The sequence below is a fragment of the Borostomias antarcticus genome (assembly GCF_949987555.1).
Source record: "Borostomias antarcticus genome assembly, chromosome: 7".
Lineage (NCBI taxonomy): Eukaryota > Metazoa > Chordata > Actinopteri > Stomiiformes > Stomiidae > Borostomias > Borostomias antarcticus.
In genome coordinates, this window is record NC_140240.1 from 24,456,611 (window position 1) to 24,480,746 (window position 24,136).

A 24,136-nucleotide genomic window follows, 5' to 3' on the forward strand; every position below is an offset into this window, starting at 1 on the left:
ACGCATTTAATGCATCACATTTTCATGAATGAATAGACCCCTTTCCCAGCAGCCATGTTGAGGTGTCATAGCAGGGTAAACACAGGTATAATTAATAACCTTAATTATGGTCATGTTCCATTTAGAATTTAGGTGAGCCAGTGCCTGTTATTCGGCATGCTGGCTCACTGGAATGGCTGTGACGCGCTAAATAGAATGGCACCTTAATTAATTAGATCAATTACACCTTTGTTTACCCTACTATGACACTTCAACATGGCTGCTGGGGAAAAGGTCTATTAATGCAATGTATGGTTCAAATGTTTTTTTTTTTTACAAGAGTGTGAAAAACCGAGAAACCTTGGACGATCCGTAAATGACGCCAGCTGCCACCTGTCCAACCAGCGCGCGAGGACTGCAGCACTCGGAAGTGCCCCGCGGCAGAGAGCGCGCACGAGAACGAGGAAGTCGACAGTGCGCTACTGCTAGGTCTAGATTTTTATTTTACATAAAAAATATAGGGCTTGAATGTTGAAAAGGTGATTTTGAGAATTAAAGTTACAGCAAGGGACTGCAACTGATATCAAAATTAGAGACACATTTCAGTTTTACCTCAAGGGATTCAAACCTCAGAATAACACCCGCTACTCCACTTGTTTCAGTCACGCCGCTCTCTCTCGCCCTTCGCCATACGAGTAACAAGGCGATAGGGTAGGGAGTCGGGAGAAGGACGGGCGGATTTTTGAAAACAGATTAGCTAGTTTGCCAGCAAAACAGCAAGGTTATAACCTAGAACCCCTTTTTGTGTTTAGGTGTTAGTATGTGGTGTAAAAGACAACACTGAACAAGTTAATTCGTATCAACTGGTCTTTACGAGAACTTGAGATACCCTGAGTAAAAGTTGTTCGTGCAACACGAGCCGACAGAGGCCTGTGGTCGAGGCTGCATGCACGGACCTTCGGCGTGGTGGAGCCAAGCGCCTGACACATAAACAACCAACATGTCGGCCCAAGCGCAAATGCGAGCGATGCTGGACCAGTTAATGGGCACGGGGAGAGATGGTGAGTACTACATTAAACGATTCGACTAACTATATCGCTGTAAAACAGTTTGTTCATTTAGTTAATTTGTGTCCAACCCAGCCTGGGGAGTATGGGCTACAGATTAGCCTGCTTGCTAGCTAGCGTAGGCTAACATAATACGCGACGTCAGTACTAGTCTAGCTAGCGTCGCTACATGCTAACTAGCTACATTGATGGCTACCTGTTGTTACTAGCTAGCTTGTAGCATAAAAGTGACAATCATTAGCTAACGTTAGTTCGGTCGTGGAGCAGACAATCTCACTGTGACAAGACGTAACAGGTTCATGTAGCTCCGTGGCTCGATAAACCGGCTAGCTAACGTTGTTAGCTTCATTTCCTACCTAGCCCGCTAGATCATGTGAGCTAACCTGCATCTGGTTTTGAATATGAATGGAGTTAGTGTCACCATTGCCCGATAACGAAACCGGTTACGAAGTCTGGCGTTGTAGAGTTGGATATGTGAAGAATGATCTACTGGCATTCTAGCAGAAGTCCGGATTGTAATGTATTTTGCCTATGTGAATTTAAACATTTGTTCTTGTGTGTGTGTCCCCATTTTCCAGGTGACACTATGCGCCAGAGAATCAAATTCACAGATGAACGAGTTTGCAAGAGTCACTTGCTGGACTCCTGTCCTCATGACATTCTCTCAGGCACTGTGAGTATGAAATGGTTACATTAGCCTAATGTGTCTAAAGGATAACATTGCTGTCCCGCAATCAGAAAGTGGATGTTGTAGACTCAACTGTTTCATTGATTGATTTATTGATATTGTATTCTCAGAGAATGGACCTGGGAGAGTGTGTGAAAGTCCACGACCTGGCCCTCCGAGCTGATTACGAGATCGCCTCCAAACAGCAGGAGTACTTCTTTGAGCTGGACGTAAGTTTCCTTAGCCACTTCTTATGGTGCTACCCTACCCTTGTGAGACCATCAAATCAGTCTGGGCTTCCCCACTATCTCGAATGATTTCTCTCCGATTACATTTTGACCAGGCCAATCAGGACCTGTATTCTGACTGCTGTTTTGCCCCCCAGTATAATGTAGCCCCTGATTTGTTCCAGTGGCAAAACAGTCTCCAAAAGCAACGAGCAGGAATGTTAACATGAGTGAAATAAACACTGCCATAATTGCTGTTATTGCAGAAATAGACTCTTTATTCAATATTTATTTCAGACTCACCAGCGGGTCCATATCAACATAAAATACAATAGACAATCCACAAAACATAATATACAATATAAAGTATAAAAATATAGAACCATGTCAGACTATCTGCCCATATATAGGCTCTCGCCAGTGTTTTCTGAGCCTGGACGTAAACCGAGAACAGCTTCTTCTAGGGTTGGTTAAAGCCTCTATGATGGTGTTCTCTGACCCATCCAACCCACACATAAAATTATACATCGAATGTCGTAAAGGTGCTTCAAATGTAGGGACACCAGAGGACACAAACAGTTGGCTGGCACTATATGCCATCTAGGGACCTGAAGCAGCAGCCTCATAGCATCATTGTAGGCCACTTTGAGCCTCTGCATACTACTCTTGTAACAACACCAGAGATAAGCTGCATACAGAGGTGTGCAGAAAGCTCTAAATAGTGAGCATTTTACTTGTACAGAGCACACGCTGAACTTGCGTAACAATATATTGGCCTGCGCATATAATTTACAACATTGTCTGTAGATATCTCTATCGTCATTCAAGTCCTCAGTAAAGAAATGGCCAAGGTATTTTAGTTCATGGCATGTCATGAGAGGAATATCACTTAAGTGAAAAACAGGAAAGACTAATTTCTTATCTTCTCTACTTCTAACTATCATGACATTACTGTTCTTAGCATTGTATTTTATGTCAAATACTTCACCGTACAGTGAGCACATCTTCAGTAATTACTGCAACCCAGCACTGTATGGACTAAAAAAATTTACTAGGTCATCTGCATACATAAGATGATTAATGACAGATTCACCAACAAGACAGCCAGTCTTGCACATATTCAGGTGCTTAGATAGATCATCCATATTTACTTTAAAAAGGATAGGAGACAAGATCCCACCTTGGCGAACACCATTGCTAACATTAAATGGGGCTGATATAACATTACCCTATTTAACCTGCATTTTCTGATGGGCATACCAGAACACCAATATTCTGACAATGTACTTAGGAACACCTCTAACGAGCAGTTTTTGAAATAATTTTTCATGATTGATCCTGTCAAAGGCCTTGGATGCATTAATTACACACATGAAAACAGTGGAGTTTTGGCTTCTATATTTAGCTTATTATCTCCTTCAGAGTGTATTCATGGGTTTCAAATGTAGTCCTAGACCTGCCATATAGGGGACCAACACGGGTGTTTCAATTTATCTGATTGGCTCTACTGCATAGAATCCTATGCAGTAGAACTAATTCATTCATTTGAAACACCTGTGTTGGTCCCCAACATGGCAGGTCTAGGACTACATTTGAAACCCATGAATATGCACATATCAGTGCCATGCTTTCTCTTAAAGCAAAACTGATTCAGTGGTGAGAACAAACATTTCTAACCTAGTTAGCAAGATTCTTTCCAGCACTTTGGATAGGATCCTGGCAAGGGCAGTAAGGCTATAGTTATCCATGCTATTTAATTTACCAGCCTTGTCCTTAATGACAGGTACTAGTAACACACGTGATAGAATCAGGAAGGATCCCATGAACCATGAGCCCCGTAAAACACATGGCAAGCAGAGGATACAGCCTATGACTAGCATTCTTTAGATGTTCAGACGGGATACAATCCATACCACAAGCCTTGTTATTATCTAACATCATAATGGCATCAAAGACATCCTCAGACTTAACTATCATGCTTTCAGAGAGATAATTTTCAACTGCCACGTTATTGCTCTTAACACAGTTGAATAGATGGCAGTAACCTCAGCTATTTTGTCTGGGCCACATGTACCCTCAATGTTGGATGGTAAAGAGGTTTTACAATTATTCATAACCCTGATCTCTTTCCAGAAGTCATAATGGTTTTTAGCTTTCTAGTAAGTGAGTCGGCTCTCAATACTAACAATTAAACAAGAACAAGAGTATGCACTGAGTTTCTCGGAGGAAAGTACGTTTTAGGTGTTCTTCCAACTGGATTTGGCAAAAGTTTGTTATGCTGATTGGTTGAAGGAGTTAGTCTGTCAAGGCAAGTACTCCCACCCACTGAAGTAGTTCGAGATAGGGGGAAGGCCAGACTGATCTGCGGAGAGAACCCGAATGTGAGCTCTCTAGATCAAGATGGTCTCACGAGACTAGTGCGCCCCTCTGCCCACGCCTTTATACCACACGCTGCCACGCTGAATGATTTCCTCTACGCTCACCGCCTGCATTCTCTCTCCCCCCCGTCTCTTCCAGGCTGCCGAGCACCTGCAGTCGTTCATCGCCGACTGCGATCGCAGGACGGAGTTAGCCAAGAAGAGGCTGGCCGAGACGCAGGAAGAGATCAGCGCTGAGGTCGCTGCCAAGGTGACTGACCCTAACCTGACCCGCCCCTAAAGATGCCATACAACTGTGCACCCTTGTGTTGTTACTTGCCTCCCACTCTGTGTCCATGCCTTGTGCTGCTGGCTTTCTTAAGGCATACTGCATCTCAATGACTCAGTCTTCACTTGCTTAGAAAGGAGATGCACTTGTGAGTTCTGCCGAGTAGTAGCCCACTGCCTACCTACGTTAAATGCAATTATTGTAAGTCACTTTGGATAAAAGCATCTGTAAAATGGATAAAGATGTTTGCAATATGCTTTGACTGTGAAAAAAACCAACAACAACAAAACAAACTGCAGCGCTGTATAGAAACTACTGTCATGGTGAACCAGCTCAGCCAGGGGTTCTAACCGTCGTCTCTTTGCCGCCCCGGCGCAGGCGGAGCGCGTCCACGAGCTGAACGAGGAGATCGGTAAGCTGCTGGCCCGGGCGGAGCAGCTGGGCGGAGAGGGCAACGTGGACGAGGCGCAGCAGGTGCTGGAGAAGGTGGAGAAGACCCGCGCCATGAAGAAGGAGGCCGAGGTCAGAAGGGGGGCAAGGGTCACGGGGGGCGAGTTCACATAGTTGATAGATACGGTCCGAGAGATACGGTCCAAGAGATGTGTTTTTCAGGCAATCGGCCTGGTTTCATATTGAGGGTTTCATGGCCGGCCATGTTGGAGGTTTAAGCTTAGATTTAGGCTTACTAATTAGCTAGTTATATCAATAGACAGATGGGTAGATCTAGCCAGCTATCTACATTCAGTAGTCTAAAACCTCCAACATGGCCGACTGATGACGGGTCGTGAAAACCCTCTATTGTGATTTATATAGAGTATTTCTAGGGAAGGATGACAAGTAATTGTTAGTCAGCTTGCTACCTGTGTCGGCAAGGCTAATTTTAAGATGTTTCGAAGTTAGGTAGATACATTTCTTGTGGATTGATTATACTTGTGCACTGTTAACAGTGGGTGATAAGAGCTGGTTTGAAGAATGTGGCGCTGTAGAGTGGCTTGATTCTTACTCTCCTCCACTGGTGTTCCTCTCAGGATGTATACAGGAACTCAATGCCGGCATCCAGCTTCCAGCAGCAGAAGCTGCGTGTGTGCGAGGTGTGCTCCGCCTACCTGGGTCTCCACGACAACGACCGCCGCCTGGCTGACCACTTTGGCGGCAAACTGCACCTGGGCTTCATCGAGATCAGGGAGAAGCTAGACAAGCTAAGGGTAGGTTCTTAACGCCATGTACATTTAAGACGCATCAATATAGGCAGAGATGGGACGGACAGAGGCTTGGACACTTGTTACAGCTTGACCTGAACCGCTTTGGTCATCGCTTGAAATGTCTCAAGTTAGCGATGTTGTCGCCATTGGTCATCCAACAGAAAGCGGTCGTCGAGAAGCAGGAGCGCATGCGGACGAGGAGACGGGAGGAGCGAGACCGCGAGGAGGAGAAGGAGAGGGAGTGGGAGATGGAGCGGGAGCGAGAGAAGGAGAGTGAGAGGGAGAAGGAGCGCGAACGAGAGCGGGAGCGGGAGAGGGAGCGGGAAAGAGAGAGGGAGCGCAGGAGGTGAGTTCCCGGGCCTCGTCTCCCGGCATTCTTGGGGTCCACAAAAGAAACAAAGAAATTAGTATAATTTCCCCCATTTTCATCCTGTCACGCTTGTGTGTTTTTTTTCCCCTCAGGTCAAGATCCAGAAGTGGAGAACGTTACAGGTGTGCCTTACTTACTCCGCAGGGTGCAATTTAAGAATTCGTTCATTATTTATTCATCACTTGTCATCTGACTCCTCTTTTCTGCCCTCTCTCTCTCTCTCTCCGTCTCCCCCTCTCTCTCTCAGGGAGGGAGGTAGCTCATCCTCCCATCGCTCCAGACGGCACCGCTCGTCCCGCTCCAGGGAAGAAGGGGGCGAGCGGGACCGGGACCGGGAGAGGAAGCACAGGCACAAGGACCGGCACCGCTCTCGCTCGCACTCGCACAGGAGCAAGAGGAAGAGGTGAGGCCGCCGCCGACTAATGTCACACCATGTCCCCCCGGTGGGGTCGGTGATGGTCTTGGGTGACAGATGGCGCCGTGGTTTGGGCCTCAGCCCGGTCCTGTATGTGTTTGTATGTTCATAAATGTATAGGTTCTCATATGTGGCCATACAAACCAGCCAAATCCACTCTTACGGTGGTGTAGAAACTAAGTAGAAAATACTTAGTTACTTTACTGAGGCTGTTTTTTGGGGTAACTGTACTTTACTGTTTCTATATTTCTCTTGACTCTCACTTTTACTTCACTACATTTTGCACACATTCGTTACTTGCGACAAAATCAAAACTTTCTTTAGAAAAAAAAAAAGAATCATGATAGTCGGTGAAACGTCATTGGTTGTACAGTCTAGGTCAGCCATCACCAACAGGCGGACCGCGGTCTGGATCCGGACCCAGAAGCCATCCAATCCATACCGCGTCTTATAACCCGATAAATTAATGAGAATTTCTCCCTTTTGACGGAGCGTAGGCAGCTAGTTTGAGCCTGCACAGCCTTTCTAGTATTTTACGGCATTTGTTTACTATCATGCGTTGCTAGCCAATCGAATCTGTGTTCATTGCCTGACGTCACCCAGTCCACATGTGACAGCCTAGCTAACATTAACGTTACTGTTATCAGAGTGATTCCTTGCTAATATTACTTGGAGTTGGAAACTGCATGACCGGAGAAACGTAACAACAAACGAAGAGGGAAGTGAGATAATATAAGACAGAATTAACGTCAGCCTATACATGCCGTGCTCTAAAATAAGAAAAATGGATGTTGAAAATGGGGCGTTCCATAAAGTGGACTGAGTTGTGTATATTCATTCTCCCCGCGGGTACAGTAGCTCTAAACCTGTTTCTCTCATATGTTCAGAGAAATGCAAATACTTTATTTGATTTTAAAATAAGTTGGGGACCATACAACTGAAGTCAATATTTTATCTTCCATGCGTATTTCACAGTAACATACCTGCTGCTATACAACAATTTGATGGAAATATGCAAGGAAACAATTCATCTGCGTTGAGGGCATAAAAACGCACGCATCACCACCGGACCCTGGCTTAAGGCCATTTTGTCAAACTGGACCTCATAGAACTTTACTTGGATTACCCCTGGTATAGGTAGTCTTGTGCCTGGTACCTCAGGGAGTGCAGCCGTGTCATGTGGTTGTTAGTAATAAAATTTATACTGGCTATAGCCTACACTGCATTTTTACCCACTAGGCTACATTAGGGAATAAGGCAAGAGACAATCAAGTTCATCCAAGGCAAGGCAAGGCAAGTTTATTTATATAGCACATTTCAGCCACAGGGCAATTCAAGGTGCTTTACATGAGACATTAAAAGCATTAAAACAAAAAGCAAGACATAATAGACATTTAAAACAAAAGGCAGGACAAATTAAAAGCATAAAAACAAAAGCAAGTCATTATAGACATTTAAACAAAAAGCGGGACAAATAGAATACAGGAATAAAAGTTACAGTGCAGTATACTGATAAACATAGCTCCTCTTAGAAAGCAGTGGCAAAAAGAAAAGTCTTCAGGCTTGTTTTAAAAGAACCAAGAGTTGCAGCAGACCTGCAGTTTTCTGGAAGTTTGTTCCAGTTATGTGGAGCATAAAAACTGAATACTGCTTCTCCATGTTTTGTTTTAACTCTGGGGACAGAAAGCAGACCTGTGCCAGACGACCTGAGGGGTCTGGATGGTTCATAGCATATGAGCAGATCAGAAATATATTTTGGCCCTAGACTATTCAGTGCTTTATAAACCAACAGCAGTATTTTAAAGTCAATTCTTTGACAGACAGGAAGCCAGTGTAAAGACCTTAGTACTGGTGTGATATGCTCCACTTTCTTAGTCTTAGTGAGGACTCGAGCAGCAGCGTTCTGAATCAGCTGCAGCTGTCTGATCGATTTTTTAGAGAGACCTGTATACATGCCGTTACAGTAGTCGAGTCTACTGAAGATAAACGCATGGACAAGTTTTTCCAAATCCTTCTGGGACATAAATCCTTTGATCCTTGATATATTCTTCAGGTGATAGTAGGCTGACTTTGTAATTGACTTAATGTGGCTGTTGAAATTCAGGTCTGAGTCCATGACTACACTAAGATTTCTGGCTTCGTTTGTGGTTTTTAGCATTACTGATTGAAGTTGAGCACTGACTTTTAATCGTTCTTCTTTGGCTCCATAGACAATTACTTCAGTTTTATTTTTGTTTAGTTGGAGAAAGTTCTGGCACATCCAATCGTTGATTTGTTGAATGCACTTACTCAGCGCTTGTATGGGATTATAGTCTCCTGGTGATATAGTGATATAAATTTGTGTGTCATCTGCATAGCTATGGTAACATATTTTGTTGTTTTCCATAATTTGAGTTAGTGGGAGCATGTACATGTTGAACAGAAGAGGCCCCAGGATGGAGCCTTGGGGAACTCCACAGGTCATTTTTGTCAGCTCAGATTTGTAATTGCCTATAGACACAAAATAATCCCTGTCCTTTAAGTAGGATTCAAACCAATCTAACACTGTACCAGAAATTCCCAACCAATTTTCCAGTCGGCCTAGTAGTATGTTGTGGTCTACCGTGTCGAACGCAGCGCTGAGATCCAGTAATACTAAGACTGAGATTTTGCCATTATCTGTGTTTAAATGGATGTCATTAAATACCTTAATTAGAGCAGTCTCGGTGCTGTGATGTGGTCGAAATCCTGACTGGAAGACATCAAAGCCATTACTTAGTGCCAGGAAGTTATTCAGTTGTTGGAAAACAACCTTTTCAATTATTTTGCTTAGAAATGGGAGGTTTGATATGGGCCTATAATTGTTCATTTGTGAGCTGTCTAGATTATTCTTTTTTAAGAGTGGCTTGATGACTGCAGTTTTCAGGGTATGTGGGAACACACCTGAAAGAAGAGATGTGTTTACAATTTGTAGTAAATCAGAGGCCATGCAGTTGGATACAGTTTTGAAGAAGTCTGTAGGTAGAACATCAAGGCAACAGGTGGAGGATTTCAGATATTGTATAGTGTCCCCCAGGGTTTTATGGTTGATCGGATTAAATTGTGTCATGGTACAATTATTGATTTTAAGTGGACACTGTGACGACACATGTCCTGTACCTGGAATGGAGGCACTAACTGCTTGTCTAATTTTCTGAATTTTGTCAGTGAAGAATGAGGCAAATTCATTGCAGGCCCTGGTGGATAGAAGTTCAGAGGCTACTGACACAGGAGGGTTTGTCAGCCTATCAACAGTGGCAAACAAAGCACGCGCATTGTTATGGTTTTTGGTGATGATGTCAGAAAGGAAGGTCTGTCTGCATTTATCCAGTCCTCATCAGTTTGGGCAAATCCAAATTTGGTAAACGACATCCACCCGGAGCCCAGTCATTTAGCCCCCTATGTTATGTTTGAAAATATGGTCCACATTCTAGTGTTATGGAGAAAAATAATTACTTGCTGATAAAATTAGGCCATATTCGGATAAATAATAATCTTACGTTTTGGATTAATGGTTCTTATTCTCAGGGGTTAAATTGGGCCGGGTAGGTTCCCAAACGTCATCAGCTGTTAACTATAGTTAATATCAATTTGGACATAAGAATAACAAGAGTCACGCAAACAACAGCAAGCATATAATAATGTAGGATGAACTTAAACTGTATTCAATGTGTAGCCTACAGGTTCCCTTCAAAAAAGTACACATTTCAAATCATAACCCAAACAAGAGTAGACGCTTCAAATAATAATATTCTCTCTTAAAATTAAAATAAAAAAAGTAACTGGCAAAAAGTTAAAAAGCCTTTATTGAGATATGCGGCTATACGTGGGTCGGCTCCCCAGCTCAGTTTGTGTTCCCGACCAAATAGCTCCTTCATCACACCTGTCTGAACTTCCGAGCACTCCTGCCCTTTTATTTTTGAATAATATTCTCCATTCAATAATCTTATTCAGTCCAAATGTTCCAATATATAGTCCTCATAATCAGTTTAGTCCTTCATCCATTCCCTCACGTTATAGCTGCCATAGTATGACGAGAGGTTCTGAATGGGTTTAGGTCACCAATCCTGATCTGTAATCATTGAACAATAGCCTAGGAATTGGTTTGTTTGTGTGAGTCAACGATCAAAAATTAAAATAAGAATTGGATATGGAGTCTGGATTACTGGAAAAAATGAAAAGAGGAATTTAGGAAGAGGCCCGTCTGTGGACGACCCGATGATGTGGTGAACCAAGTACTATGGCCGGCCTTATCTAAGCCTATGGAACGCTGCGCTCCAGGACGAAGTTGGGTGAATGGATGAACTTAATTTTGTCGTCTTGGTAAAAGTTGATTGCGCTCAAAAACATGAAAGAGTAAAACAAAAAATGCATGAAGTACATGAAGTAGATGGTGGTTGGGAAGCAAAGGGAACTGTTTAAATTAATGGCAATATACCTGGCTGAGTTCATGGAGTTTACAACCATTCATCTTTTACAACATACATAAATAAGGTGAATAGTTAGGCTATAATATTATCACAGCAGCGCAGATTGAGATTGAACAATTAGATTGATATAAAAGTAGGTCATCTTTTTGGATTCGTCACAAAAAGAGATTGTTTTAAAAGCAATGCGCTCCAGACATGGAACACAAACTGAGATGTAAATGTATTTGTTTGTGACTGTTGCCGTTGGTTAGATGGCTTGACAGCTGCATTTTAAACTCACATTCTAATCTAGACTATGCTACTAGCCAAGAAAAATATACCCTTGATTGCTGTAGCTCAAACTCCTAAATCACCGTTTTGATATGCTCTTTAATGGTGGTGTGATATGCGTTTTCAGGCGTGTTACGTGAAATTTCACGTGTAATCGCGGATCGTTTTTCCCGTTCCAAAACTTAGCCATGGACATCCGCGCTAGTGTAATCCAGGCCTCAGATTCAGGGGCTGGAGCCAGGCTTGTTAGAGGAATATAAGGTTGTTGTTTTTTTTTAACTTTAATATGTGCAAACAACTGGTTTTATCTAAACTTCCATCTGGAAGCTTTTTGAAACAAAATTCATCATGCCTAATGTCTGTTGAATGTCCAATATGAAACCAACTTTACCTCGGACCGTTGTGACTCCACAACGTTGTATTCTCAATGCAACCTGCTCAGCGAGTGTTTACACAAGTGTTAACCTGGCTGCATGTCAAACACAGGTTTATCGGCATTTCACATGCCGTTCAGTAAATCAGCCAGGTAAACACTCGCGTTTGGAATTACGGGAGGAAGTTGTGGTCAATTTTGGTAACGATTCATTTGCGTTTAATTTTTCACGCGTTACTGATTGCAGCCTAATCGCGAGCGTTAATGTTGACAGGCCTTCAAGTATGTTTACCTTAAGAGTTAAAATGTTGGTACTTTTAGACTTTTACCCAAGAAGTATTCTAATAGGGGACTTTCACTTTTACTTTAGTCATTTTCCAGTAAGGTATCTTTACTATTAAGTATGGCTTTGGGGACTTTATACACCACACTCTTTTAACAGAGCAGTTAAGGTTTTTTTCATTTCCCCTGAGTCCTGACCCTCTGTGTCTCGCCACCACCAAGGTCGTCCAGAGAAAGATCCTCACACACCCGCGACAGAGAGTGTTCCCCGGGCACTCAGGAGCGCTGGAGAGAGAGCGGAGCGGAGGGCCGCCGGGACGACCGCCCCGACTTCCCTGGCGAGGACAGGGAGAAGTCCACCTCCTCGGAGGTGGCGCGCGGCGGCAGGGAACGGGAGAGGTCCCTGTCCATCGAGAGGGACCGGCGCTCCAGTTCAGAGGAGAGGGAGTCGGGGGAGATATGAAGTGTGTGAGAGAGAGAGAGAGAGAGAGAGAGAGAGAGAGAGAGAGAGAGAGAGAGAGAGGGGATGGGGGGTGATATGTCACAATGGGTCTCCAAAGTTGGTGTTGGTGGAAGAAAAACGAGCAGGAAGAGTCCAGGAGAGAGAGAGTGTGTGTGTGTGTGTGTGTGTGTGTGTGTGTGTGTGTGTGTGTGTGTGTGTGTGTGTGTGTGTGTGTGTGTGTGTGTGTGTGTGTGTGAGGGTGGGTGGGTGGGTGGGTGGGTGTGTATGCATGCGTGCGTGAGTACTCTGTGTTCATGTTTAAAAAAACAAAAAAAGGGGAAATATGAACAGAGGTGGGGGTGGCAGAGGAGGAGAAATTGGGCAAAGAAAGGAGAGGATTAACAGCATTGGAAGATGACAAGTCGCATGCTAAGTGTGAAAGATGACTGAAATGTTGGGATGGAGGTGGTGGGTATTCCAGAAAGCGGGTTTAGTGAAAGCTCAAAGTTTTTTAACCCTGCGAGTGAATTGAATCTTAGGGTTAGCAAACTCCAAGAGTTTTAACTAAACCCGCTTTCTGGAATGTCCCCCTGAAAGGCTAGTAAGACACCAGCAGCAGTGCTTTATTTCATGTCATCTTGTGTAAATCGATTTGGATATTGGCGAGTTGGAAGTTCTACCTTAAAAACCTCTTGTTTTATTTTGTTTTAGACATGCTGTTCTGTTTTTTTTTTTTTTTTTTTTATTATCATAATTATATACAATGTTTTTACCATTGATTTCTGTGTTCCATTGGGGAATCCAACATTTGGGGTGTATAGCCAGGCATTCATACACATATTAACACACACACACACACACACACACACACACACACAGAGACAGATGGATGAACATATGTGCCCCCTTAATGGAATAAAACAAGTCTTTACACTCATACGTACACGTAGAATGATTTAGTTGACCTACACAGGCATTTTAGATACTGGTACTCTGACTGGTGGTATTTCAGCTGATTGTCAGTGAACAGAATCTGTCCTTTTGCTGTGGAACAAGATGGGCGGTTTGCAGGATCTGTACCTTGCTGTGCCATCTACAAAGTGAATAAAATAATCTGCTTCCATTGAGATTGAAGCTTTCTGTCATTCTTGTCGTCTTAAAATGGTGTACATCTGTGTCATGGTTAAGTAGCTACTGCCACACCAGTAGCTACTGCCACACCAGTATAATGTCATAAGTGCACTATGTAGTCATAGTGGAGGTATGTATCGTACACATGGATGTATTAATAGAACGTACATAGGAAATGTGTGGTTATTTCTGTATAGGCATTACACACTCCGGCAGATAGATGGCAGTAATGCTCCAATTATAATATTGAAGAAACAAGGACTGAAAACGTAGTGACGTCCTTGCGTCTGACGCACATTCAAAAAATTAACGCGCCACTAGCGTGGACGGAATTCACTTTTGAAGAAAAACAGTTTATTTTGTCTCAAGTTAAAGTGAAAATGTCTGTAATAAAACCATTTAGTAAGCTGCCCGAACTCTATACGGCGAGTATTTTGGTGAGCGCAAAGTAACGTTATACTGACATGTAGCTAGCTAAGGTAGCTGTAGGCTAACAACATAACTAGCTAGTTTGCTTTGTTATCAACAAGGCAGAGATTGATGATTAGCTAAAAACAAAAAAGATTGATGGTGATTATACCATCATAGCTACCCACTGTGACAATGTTTCTCATAACAGCTGGTGGAAAACGAGGAGCAGTTTCAGCAGAAGTTGGCCGATACAATGGTGCAACACGATAACAATGTCAGACTGATTGTGTGAGTATTAAACTTTCTTGCTGGTGGTGCCAGGCTAAGCTACTACTCTAGCCTGGTAAACCAGACTTAAAGCGAAAATCTTCTGACGAAACGTCAAAAAAAGTTCACGATGGGTCTGGTTTAACTACAGTACAAGCTATAACTATGTGGCACTACAGTTACTATAGACAATTTCAATGGAATTTTTGGGCAACTGGTCCAAACAAACTTCATGTTGTGACTATATTATTATTATTATTATTATTTATAATAATAATATTACACTTTATTTCAAAACAATAAAACAATGTTCCAAAGTGCTTCACTACAAAATAAAACACAAAAACATTGTACTGTAAGAGAAAAAATAAGAAGCACTAACAACAACACCATGAAATACAATAAAAAGGAAAGAACGTAATATGAATAAAATAAAGTAAAATTACAAATACAAGCAAAAATACTATGACAAAAACTAAAATGACAAGAGATGATGAATTGATTTGCTATTTCATAGAATGTTCATATTCAAAGCAGGAAGTTTGTTTGGACCAGTTTCCCTAGTAACTGAAAATTCAATTGAAATGGTCTATAGCTGCTGTAGTTAAACTGACACGACTTGTGTATTCTTTACTCAGGAGACTAGCTAAAAATCTCCCTCTGCCGCTGGAAAATGAGAGTCGCGCCCGGATAGACCTTGTCACCTTCATCATCAACCTCAACTCAGAGCTCAGGTGAGGATAACGCAAGTTGGTCATATAGTCAGTCAGACAAGCAGTACACATTCCAATCCACACACACAACATGCGCTCTATAAGCGCTGTATATCTAGAGGGAGAGTTTCTGAGCGTATTCCTCCCTATTCCTGTGCGCTAATGTTCTGCGTTGTCTGTCTCAAGCTACAAGTCAGCAGAGGCTTCACTGAAGTACCTGGACCCGGATTACTTCCTTGGAAAAGTCTGCTTCCTGGTCACTAACGGTGAAACTGAACTTAAACCCAATTGCCCTCCCACACATACATTTTAGGCTATTCCTTTGTCTCCTGATGCAAATTAGATACTTTCTTAAACTCTTTGCCATGACTGTAGAACGAGATTATACTTCACGTGTTAACTGTGTGTGTGTGTGTGTGTGTGTGTGTGTGTGTGTGTGTGTGTGCGCACGTGTGTCTCTCCCCTATATCTTTAGCTCGTAGTAAATCAGCTCCTCCTGAGCGTCTAGCCTCTGCCAGGAAGCTGGCTGCATCCCTCCACAGCCCACTGCTTTGTGCAGAGGACCAGGTGTGTGTCCACCAGGTGTCCACTCACTGTTGTAGCGGAAGAAATCGGAAGAGCATGAGTAGAATCTCTGTGATTATTCACCTCTCTCTCCCTTTTCAGACGACGGAGGGGGTGACCGCTGCGGCAAATAGGCTGCTTTCAATCCTCAGGGTGGCGGCAGGCCTTGTTCCCATGGCGACCAGTCTCTACCTGTCCACTTTGACCCGCAGCATGGTGTCCTCTGACATCGATGCACCAGAGCTTTGAATGACCTTTGACCCACCGTTCTACCGTTTTTTGTTTTTATAGAAGGTTTTCTGGGCAAACAGGAATGTGATTTCCACCCACTTGTAAATAAATGAAGCGAAAGGAATGAATGAAAGGAGATATGTTTTGTAAATAAAATCTCAGTCTTTGTGAATGTGCTGTCTGTGCCCTCATTCCAATGCTGCTTCAGGTTATGAAAAGTCTGCATGTGAATAACACAACATCATAATTTATGAGATTGTGAGGATGATTTATTTTCATTCTTACACTAGAGGGAGTGCCAGACTAGAGACACTGTTTCTGGACATGCACTAACTGGACAACGGAAATAAAATAAAAAATAATACAAAACATTTGTCCAACACGACTGCATTTGGCTATTACCATAGCAGTGCCATACATCCAGTTTAAAACTGGTACTAGTCTACAGGGCAATGAAAGGAACCGACCACTATGCTCTGCTACCTCAAGGTGATTAGCTGCGCCATCACTCTGAGGTCCCTGTGGGTAATCGATCCGGTCACGTCTCTTTTCTATCCTCTTGGCTCCGCAGTGGTGGAATAAACTGGCCACTGACGTCAGGACAGCTTTCGTTGCAGGCTCAAAACCTCTTCAAGAAGTACTACCCTGATCCTTCCTCTTAACCACCTATTGTATTTGTATTTTGCTGCTCTTGCACTTGGACCATAGCACTAGATTATGTTCTTATAGTAACTTGTTTAGAAAGGAGATGCACATATGAGTTCTGGCGAGTAGTGGTACCTCCGACTACCTACGTTAAATGCAATTATTCTAAGTCACTTTGGATAAAAGTGTCTGCTAAATGACTAGGATCCTGTCCTTGAGTGAACTTTGCCCCACTCTCCTCTTCTCTATTTTTGACTTGATGTTTCGCCTGCTCCCTCTCTGCCTTTCTCTTCTCTAATTCAGCCACCCCACCAGTGTGGCTGAGTGTCGCATATTGACCTCTATCAGTCAGCTATTTTTGACTGGTGGAAAACCTGCTGCCAAATCCCACGTGCATGGTTAACTTAAAGGACAATGCTCGTTTTTGACAACCTGGACCTTATTTACGACATATTATAAGACGTTTGACTCACCGAGATCACTTTGGTGTAGTTCGGAGGCATGTAGAAGAAATTTAAAATCCAGCGCGAGCCAGTATATCCATGTAATGGCGGTGGTCGGGGCACTTAGAATGCAGTTTCTAAAAATCTATTTTCTGCCGCGAAACGGTTGTTTTCATCAATCTGTCTTGATGAATCGCTAGTTGTGCTTACATAGAGCATAGGCCTGTTGTGTTGTTTTTCACATGCCTCTGTAATATGATCTTTAGAAAAGTCTTTAGACACGAAATATCTTCCTCACTTGCTCCAGCACGCATGCGCACAGCGTGCTGGAGCAACGATTGCGCGCTGTGCGAATGCGTGCTGGAGCAAGTGAGGAAGCTATTTCGTTCCGAAAGACGTTTCTAAAGATCATGGCATGTGAAAACCACAACAGGCCTATGCTCTATGTAAGCATAGCACCGGTATATCTCATGCCCCATTTTACCTAGAGTAATGAAACTTTGCACACATATGCCTCTCCAACTTCTGAATGGTTGGACTGAACACCATGTAACTTTGTATGCATATAAAGACACATATCGGGGGGCAAACCCTTTATTATTGGCCTGATCAAACAAAATGGGGGCGCTAGAGAGCTCATTTTCAGTTTAGCCCTAACCACCATGCTGATTTCTGCGAAACATTGTACCGTGATGCATGGGCATGCTTAATGGGGACTGGAGGAAGATGGAGCTGATTGGCCACAGGGTAACAACAAGCTAAAATGCTTAAAAATGACTAAAACGCAATCAATTGCTGTAGCGCACCCCTGTGGCCAAATGGGTTTCATATTGCTTGTATGGGTAGGTCATGGCATGCTGTACAACTAATTGGACTTTAAATCACCAGATTAAATTTTAATGTTGAAATAAGCGTTTTTGTGAAAATCCATCGCGCTTTCATCGGGGTGTAGCATGGGCCCATTTAGAGCCAATTAAAGCGGATCCGAATCACGGGACGAGTCCACGAGCCGCCCAAACATGGCCAGCCATTCACTCAAAAAATTCCCCCCATTCAGTGATAATGAGGGGAATTGAAACGGCCACATCTCCACATGGGAAGGTCACAGAGACACAGGGTTTCGACTGGCATAAAGCTCTCGACCTAACAAATGCAACAATACCAAACATATCCTGCTTGCACAGAGTCACGGAATGCATTCATCGGCAGAGGTCTGTGCTCTCTGAGCTTCATTTCTAGTTTAATATTCTATGTTGATTTGGAGTCATTGGGTTACGTGACTATTGAAACCAGGCAAGGTTCAGCCTGGCTTATGTGCGTGGCTGGCTTGTTTCTGTTCAGGACTGGTAGGATGGAAGCTAGTCATGCCACTGAAATAGCTGTGAATTGAAATGACGTAAGAATGTCTGATAAATTAAGATAGGCTTCAATGCTTCCAATGCTAATCCAGGACAATAAGAGCGGGATAGCCAGTTAGCTCATGAGCTCACAACAACTAACAGCAGCTTCCATAACATTAATGGTAGCGGTCAGTTGCTAAAACACTGATGAATCCTGTAATGTTAGCTATTTTGCTGCAATTGGTTCACCTTCTGTTTCTGGACAAAGGTAAGAGATAAAAAGATTGGAGTGAAAGGATGAACGTGTGGAGGTTTGGGGTATAGTCCCATAAAGTCATACCCACCGAGGCCTTGAACCCCAGTTTCCCGGGTGGGAGTCCAATGCTCTCACCGCTACTCTACTTGTGCAGTGGAGATCAGTAGGTTGATTTTGGTGTCCTTCTTCCAGTCCTGAGTGTGGGTTGGGGTTAGAATAAGGGTTGGGGTTGGGATAGGATCTGACCTATAACGCAAGGGGTAAAGGTTGGAGTGAAAGGATGAACATGTGGAGGTTTGGGGTATAGTCCCATAAAGTCATCCCCATCAGGGCCTTGAACCCTGTTGTCCCACATAGGAGTCCATGGCTTTCACTGCTACTCTACTTGTGCAATGGAGCTCGGCGGGGTGATTTTGGTGTGCTGGGACTACTGCCTCTTGTGGTGCCAACAGAGAAATACAGGTCAACATTCAACGGAGGGAGGGAGGGAGTGATAACTTGACAAACGCTATCCTAGGTGTGCTGGCTTACAACCATACACAAAAAAGAGATGAATTTTCCAATAAAATAATAATAATATTATTATTGTCCAGGGGAAGTCTGCAAAACAAAACAATATTTAGCCTATATAACTACTCTTTTACTTGTACATGCCTCTCTTAATTCTAGGCATGGTCACAACCACGGGAATAAATGTACAATATCAAAGGCTCCGATGATTGCAGCTTCAGCTGGCACCCGAGCATGGTGCGCATGCTGACATTGGTTGCATGCCTATCCATTGTCACACACAGCACTTTGATATCTCGCTCATGCAGTGCCTCTAATGCAGGCCAACTCACTCACTCACTCACTCACTCACTCACTCACTCACTCACTCACTCACTCACTCACTCACTCACTCACTCACTCACTCACTCACTCACTCAAATGATTGGCCTTTGTTGAAGTGTTAAAAAACACATCTGTAGCAAGAATAGGCCTACTGTAGTTCCCCTGTATGTTTTTAACATATAAAACGCCATTGCTCAAGAACCCTTCTGGTGCCTAGAACCCTCCCAACAGGGCATGCTGTGCAAGCGCACCCCCATAAAAAAGAAAAAATCACTTAGAGCTCATTAAAGCGGATCCGAATCATGGGACGAGTCCACGAGCCGCCCAAACATGGCCGGCCAAAAGTGCATTAGGTCCTCCACTCAACGTACAAAAACATTTTTTGACAATTATATTGTTTCTGAGACAATTAATCATCTAGCAAAAATTGTAATCGTTACAGCCCTACATGCAAGTGCAGTGTTGAAGCAAAGTCCCTTTGAGCTGGAGTGTAGGCATCATGCTCTTTTAGGAGTTCAACTAGAAGATCTGGAATGTTAGGAAAAACTAGTCTCGCGATGCCAGACTTTTAAGATATAGCGACTGACTCTGGAGTCTTGGGAAAACATGAATATCCAAAAACCAAAAATATGACATTTTATTTCAATGAATGCTTTATGTAGGGGTGAAACATGATAGTTGAAAATGTTTACAGTACAATTCAGATCACAAATTAAAATGTGAATTAAAATAAACCCACTGTATATTCTTATACAAATGTAAAAACCCTTCCGGTATAGTGGTCAAGCTTTAGGTAGTTCCTTTGAAATCATCTTTTTCTCTGTTAATTTCTCTAGCAGTAACTTTACAGTTCGTTTCTGTCTTCTTTCACGACCCTTGGCATTTCTCAGCTGCCTCTTCAGCTCCTCAACTCTTGCCTGACTCTCAACTATCTTATATTTGACTTGATCAAGGGGCACGTACGTTGCATCTGGTGCGTCAGGTGAGTAATCAATAGTGATTCTGAGGTAAAGCAATAGTTTACCCATGCTGATGGAGAGCTAGCTTTTCATCGGCGTAGCTGGTTAAAATGGCGTCTGTCCCGTGGGAGACCAGGGTTTGAATTCCACCCTGGGTGTGGCGAAACATATAGATTACAACAGCTCCCTCCTCAACACGGAATGAGTCATATCTGTAAGAAGACATAACATAGCTGGAAACCTCACTTCTTAGACCACAATACTGTGGTCGTTATCCTTACAGTATGTGTAGATGAGATTGTGTGGGACCGAAAAGCTTGATTTGTAATATTTTACATTACATCACATTGCAGTCATTTAGCAGACGCTTTTATCCAAAGCAACTAACAATAATTGCATTTACCGTAAAAAAAGCCAATGTACTACTACTTGCCAGAACTCACAAGTGCATCTCCTATCTAAAACAACTGACTAAGAGCATAATCTAGTGCTGAAGGCAAATTGCAAGAATAGCAATCTAAAATATAATAGGTGCTTAAAGGTACCCAATGTAATGTAATATGTAATATTTAAAAGGCAACGTTTTTGTGTGTTGGCTGTAAGCCGACACACCAAGGAGAGGGAATCCTTTTTGTCCATGCTTCTTGCGTCTTTCTTGCGGCATGTTGTTGACCTGCAATTCCATTGCTGCTACCACAAGATGCAGTGGTCCCAGAACATCAAAACCAAAAGACTCCACTGACCCCTACATGCGTAGTTTCTCTCCCTATCTGCGTGTGTGTACGGGGTGTGCAGGGGGGGGGTTGGGGGGCATTGGGAGTAATAACAATGTCAGAGAAGACCCTGTGCAAGACCCCACGGTACGCTACTGCATTATAGACAGACAGTCCTCATTACAATAGGAGTAGGACACTTCAAATCCTATAGTAATTAATTTTTGTATAGGATGTGATGCACCAGTCGCTCTACGCCTATGTGGTTTATTTTCAGTGATTAGACTGACTGTTGACTGGCACAGCTTTAGGTGGTGATGGAGAAATGAGCTTAATGTATTGATGCTTTTTTGTGCGTGACTTACAGTGCAAGCGCACCTAGTATAGCGTTCGTCCGGTCATCACTCCCTCCCTCCCTCCCCTCCGTTACTGCGGACAATGTTGGCCTGCATTTCTCTGTTGGCACCACAAGAGGCAGTAGTCCCAGCACACCAAAATCAAGAAGGACACCAAAATCAACCCGCTGATCTACACTGTACAAGTAGAGTAGTGGTGAGAGCATTGGACTCCCACCCTGGAGACTGGGGTATAAGACCCGGTGGGGATGACTTTATGGGACTATACCCCAAACCTCCACATGTTCATCCTTTCACTCCAACCTTTACCCCTTGCCTTATAGATCAGATCCTGTCCCAACCCCAACCCATATTCTAACCCCAACCCACACTAGGGACTGGTAGAAGGACACCAAAACCCACCCGCCGATCTCCACTGCACAAGTAGAGTAGTGGTGAGAGCATTGGACTCCCACCCAGGAGACCGGAGTTCCTGGTGGGGATGACTTTATGTTATCATCAGTATAACTGCGTTAGCCACTGACCGCTACCATTAATGTTATGGAAGCTGCTGCTAGTTGTTGTGAGCCCATGAGCTAACTGGCTATCCCGCTCTTATTGTACTGGATTAGCATTGGAAGCATTGGAACTGATGTGTCCAGGTGACAAGACCTATCTTTATTTATCAAACATTACCGTCCTACTAGTCCCGCACAGAAACAAGCCAGCCAACACATATAAGCCAGGCTTGACCTGGCCTGGTTATATATACAATGTGTGTGCCATTGTGATACTGTATGTGTGTGCAGTCCGAGCCTACAGTACAGTCAGCGGTCATGTGCGAGTAATGCAAAAGGTTCAAAGTCAGAGGGCAGAGAGTCAGATGGAGGAACGGACCGGGTTTACCTCACCATCTCTCCTTAGTATTGGGTCAACAGAGTGTGCGTGTGTGTATGTATGAGAGAGCAAGATTAAAGTTGGCAGGTCACAGCAGTCAACATTATGTCTGGTAGCATAGCGGACACTACGTGCAGAGACAGAGGTAGGCAGTTCAACTATTAATAACTCATGGCACTAACCAAATTGGGCAAGCAGTTTGCCACTATCAATGCCAAAACTGTTTTACAGTCTGATGCCAGACGCTCCTTTGTCCCAGCTGCATCAGACTGTATAACAGTGCCTGAGCATTCTATGTGTCATGGAGGTGTGCATGTATGTATGTATACATGGGTATTACTAGATATACCTAAACAGCCTGTATGTATGTATGTATGTATGTATGTATGTATGTATGTATGTATGTATGTATGTATTGTGATAGTATTTTAGACTGGTCTATGCCAAAGATTTACCAAGATACGTTCAAAGGTTGAGTCTGTTTTATTGTGGAAAACATTACGAGCGCAAGGACTTCCTGACAAACGCAGCAAAGGTGGTTCAGTCAGAGAAGTGAAGTCCATGGGTATTGCTGTCGCTTATATGCAATCAAAACAAAGGTACAGTGCTTCCAGGATGTGATTGGCTACTGCATTGTACATATGAATGACAGGCGTGGCCAAGAGTAAAGACATGTGACATGAGAAAATGAATGGCAGGCGTGGCCAAGAATAAAGACATGTGACATGAGAAAAGGCGGTAGTTTCTAAGAGGGACAAAGGAACAATGGATGGTTATTCTGGAGCAGACAGATGGCCTTCTGGAAGCCATTTTGTATGTTAGCACAGCCATGTGAATACTTGGGGGGAGGTGATGAATTATAAAGACAAAGGTTTAAGGTGTTTGGATGTAAATTCCTGGACAATCCCTCATTTGTGCCTGAACAGGCACACAAAAATAAAATATAAAATCCAAACACAGTGTAAACAGTCAGCTATGCTATACATGTGGAAAGGAAATAATCTCTCCACTAGGTGGAGCAAAAAAAAAAAAAAAAATTTTTTTTTTTTAAATTATTTTCTTTCAACGTGCAAAATCACACACCAAAACCCCTTGCTTCAGAAATTTGACAGGAAAAAAGATAAAAAGATGACATGATTATATACTATTTATAGTCTAAGAGTGGACAACCATTCACCAAAAAACAAACTTGATTTAACAAGGCAAAAAAAAGATAAAATGGTTACCAGTGTAAGAGGGGCAAAAAACCTCTTGGTCAATTTAGAGGAAAAACCCAAACCTATTTATCAACTCATGTTTCAACAATTGCAACTCTTGTAAACAAATATGATATTTTCCAGATTATTTCAAAGTTCATTCACTCTTGTGAATAATCGCATGTGATGTCCTATGGAACATAAGATTCCATGTGTGCGTCTCTGAATGTTTAATGTAGGTTCCAGTGTGTGTGATCAGAGGTGCAGTCCGATTGCTCATCAGAGGAGAATGTCATCTGGGGAATGCAAGGCGTCTTCTCTTCTAGATCGCAACTTCGATGTCGCGTTGCTTGAAATCAGTTATGTTCAATGTTAGTGTGTGCAGGTGTGTGTGCGTGTGTGGTGCATCTTGTGAGGAGGTGACCAGCAAGGTCATTTTTCCTCCGATTCCTCGTCAGAGGAGAGGACAGTGTGATGGCCCATGGTTTTGGCCTCTGAGCCCTCTGGTTCAGCTGCATTCTGATCTCCTGGTGTTTGCGATCCCCTGGTGGACCGTCCTCTGCTGCTTGGACCCGTCGGCAATGGCTTGCATGGGTCCACGAAGTCCTCTCAGATCGCTGTCTGCGTGATGAGTAGAAACTGGTACGGCCCGAGCCACCTCGGCGAGTTCCAGCTCCTTCGTCTGTGGTCGTGGACCAGGACCCAATCCCCAGGAGAGATGTGATGCAGGAACCCCTCCTTAGCCTCAGGAAATGGCGGTCCTCACTCTGTTGGAGACATCTGTTAACATCCTCCGCCACCCCTGTTTTTGAA

At 43.3% G+C, this 24,136-nt stretch overlaps 2 protein-coding genes across 2 annotated transcripts; both read left to right on the forward strand.

Moving 5' to 3' along the window:
• Positions 1–446: 446 nt before the first annotated feature.
• LOC311311215 (putative RNA-binding protein Luc7-like 1) lies at positions 447–12,409 on the forward strand (the record flags this gene model as incomplete). The annotated part of the gene is made up of 10 exons (XM_084440893.1): positions 447–1,040; positions 1,625–1,719; positions 1,845–1,943; positions 4,458–4,568; positions 4,965–5,108; positions 5,615–5,791; positions 5,950–6,134; positions 6,251–6,280; positions 6,406–6,561; positions 12,169–12,409. Exons 1-10 carry the CDS (start codon positions 980–982, stop codon positions 12,407–12,409), a joined length of 1,299 nt encoding a protein of 432 aa, XP_084297019.1. The 5' UTR covers positions 447–979.
• A 1,490-nt stretch (positions 12,410–13,899) lies between these two features.
• pane1 (proliferation associated nuclear element) lies at positions 13,900–15,723 on the forward strand (the record flags this gene model as incomplete). The annotated part of the gene is made up of 6 exons (XM_084441393.1): positions 13,900–13,956; positions 14,139–14,218; positions 14,836–14,931; positions 15,097–15,176; positions 15,386–15,477; positions 15,577–15,723. The coding sequence occupies 6 exons, from the start codon at positions 13,900–13,902 to the stop codon at positions 15,721–15,723; spliced, it is 552 nt and encodes a 183-aa protein (XP_084297519.1).
• Between the last annotated feature and the right edge of the window lie 8,413 nt (positions 15,724–24,136).